Source organism: Ailuropoda melanoleuca, unplaced genomic scaffold (genome assembly GCF_002007445.2).
Source record: "Ailuropoda melanoleuca isolate Jingjing unplaced genomic scaffold, ASM200744v2 unplaced-scaffold57086, whole genome shotgun sequence".
Taxonomy (NCBI): Eukaryota; Metazoa; Chordata; class Mammalia; order Carnivora; family Ursidae; genus Ailuropoda; species Ailuropoda melanoleuca.
Window position 1 is genome coordinate 1 of NW_023230599.1, and position 695 is coordinate 695.

Here is a 695-nt window from a genome sequence, read left to right on the forward strand (position 1 = left end):
TTTGCTCTCTGGTTGGGGGGTACTGTTCACTCTCTGGCGCAGACCTTCCTGACCATTCGTCTACCTTACTGTGGCTCCAACATTATTGATAGCTCCTTCTGCGACGTGCCCTCTGTCATCAAGCTGGCATGCACAGATACATACCTCATGGGAATGCTCATTGTGTCTAACAGTGGGACCATCTCCCTCACCAGTTTCCTGGCTTTGGTCACCTCTTACATGGTCATCCTGGTGTCTCTTCGAAAACGGTCAGCTGAGGGGCGCCAGAAAGCCCTGTCTACCTGCTCAGCCCACTTCATGGTGGTTGGCTTCTTCTTCGGACCGTGTATCTTCCTCCACACTCGGGCAGACACCAGCTTCTCCATGGACAAGGTGGTGTCCGTCTTCTACACGGCGGTCACACTTCAGCTAAATCCCCTCATTTACATCTTGAGGAATGAGGAGGTAAAAAGTGCCATCAAGCATCTCAGACAGAAACAGGTTTTTTCATGAAGTCAGGCACACAATGGATTTGGAGTCACAAGTATAATTATGGCCATATCTTTAACAAGACAGTGGAAGTAAAACAACAGAGTCAGTAGATCAAATGGCACAAAGCAGAACTTCTTTTTAAAGGGAAGGACTTATTAACTTTTACTTACATAAAGGAAACGGTCACGGTGGAACCTAAAGGAAAAAGAATCTGGGGCTTCCTC

At 47.5% G+C, this 695-nt stretch overlaps 1 protein-coding gene across 1 annotated transcript; it reads left to right on the plus strand.

The window, feature by feature from the left end:
* Positions 1 to 6: 6 nt before the first annotated feature.
* On the plus strand, positions 7 to 492 carry LOC117799778 (olfactory receptor 4E2-like; the record flags this gene model as incomplete). The annotated part of the gene is made up of 1 exon (XM_034652276.1): positions 7 to 492. A coding segment is annotated over one exon (486 nt), but the record flags the coding sequence as incomplete, so codon positions are not given.
* Positions 493 to 695: the final 203 nt, after the last annotated feature.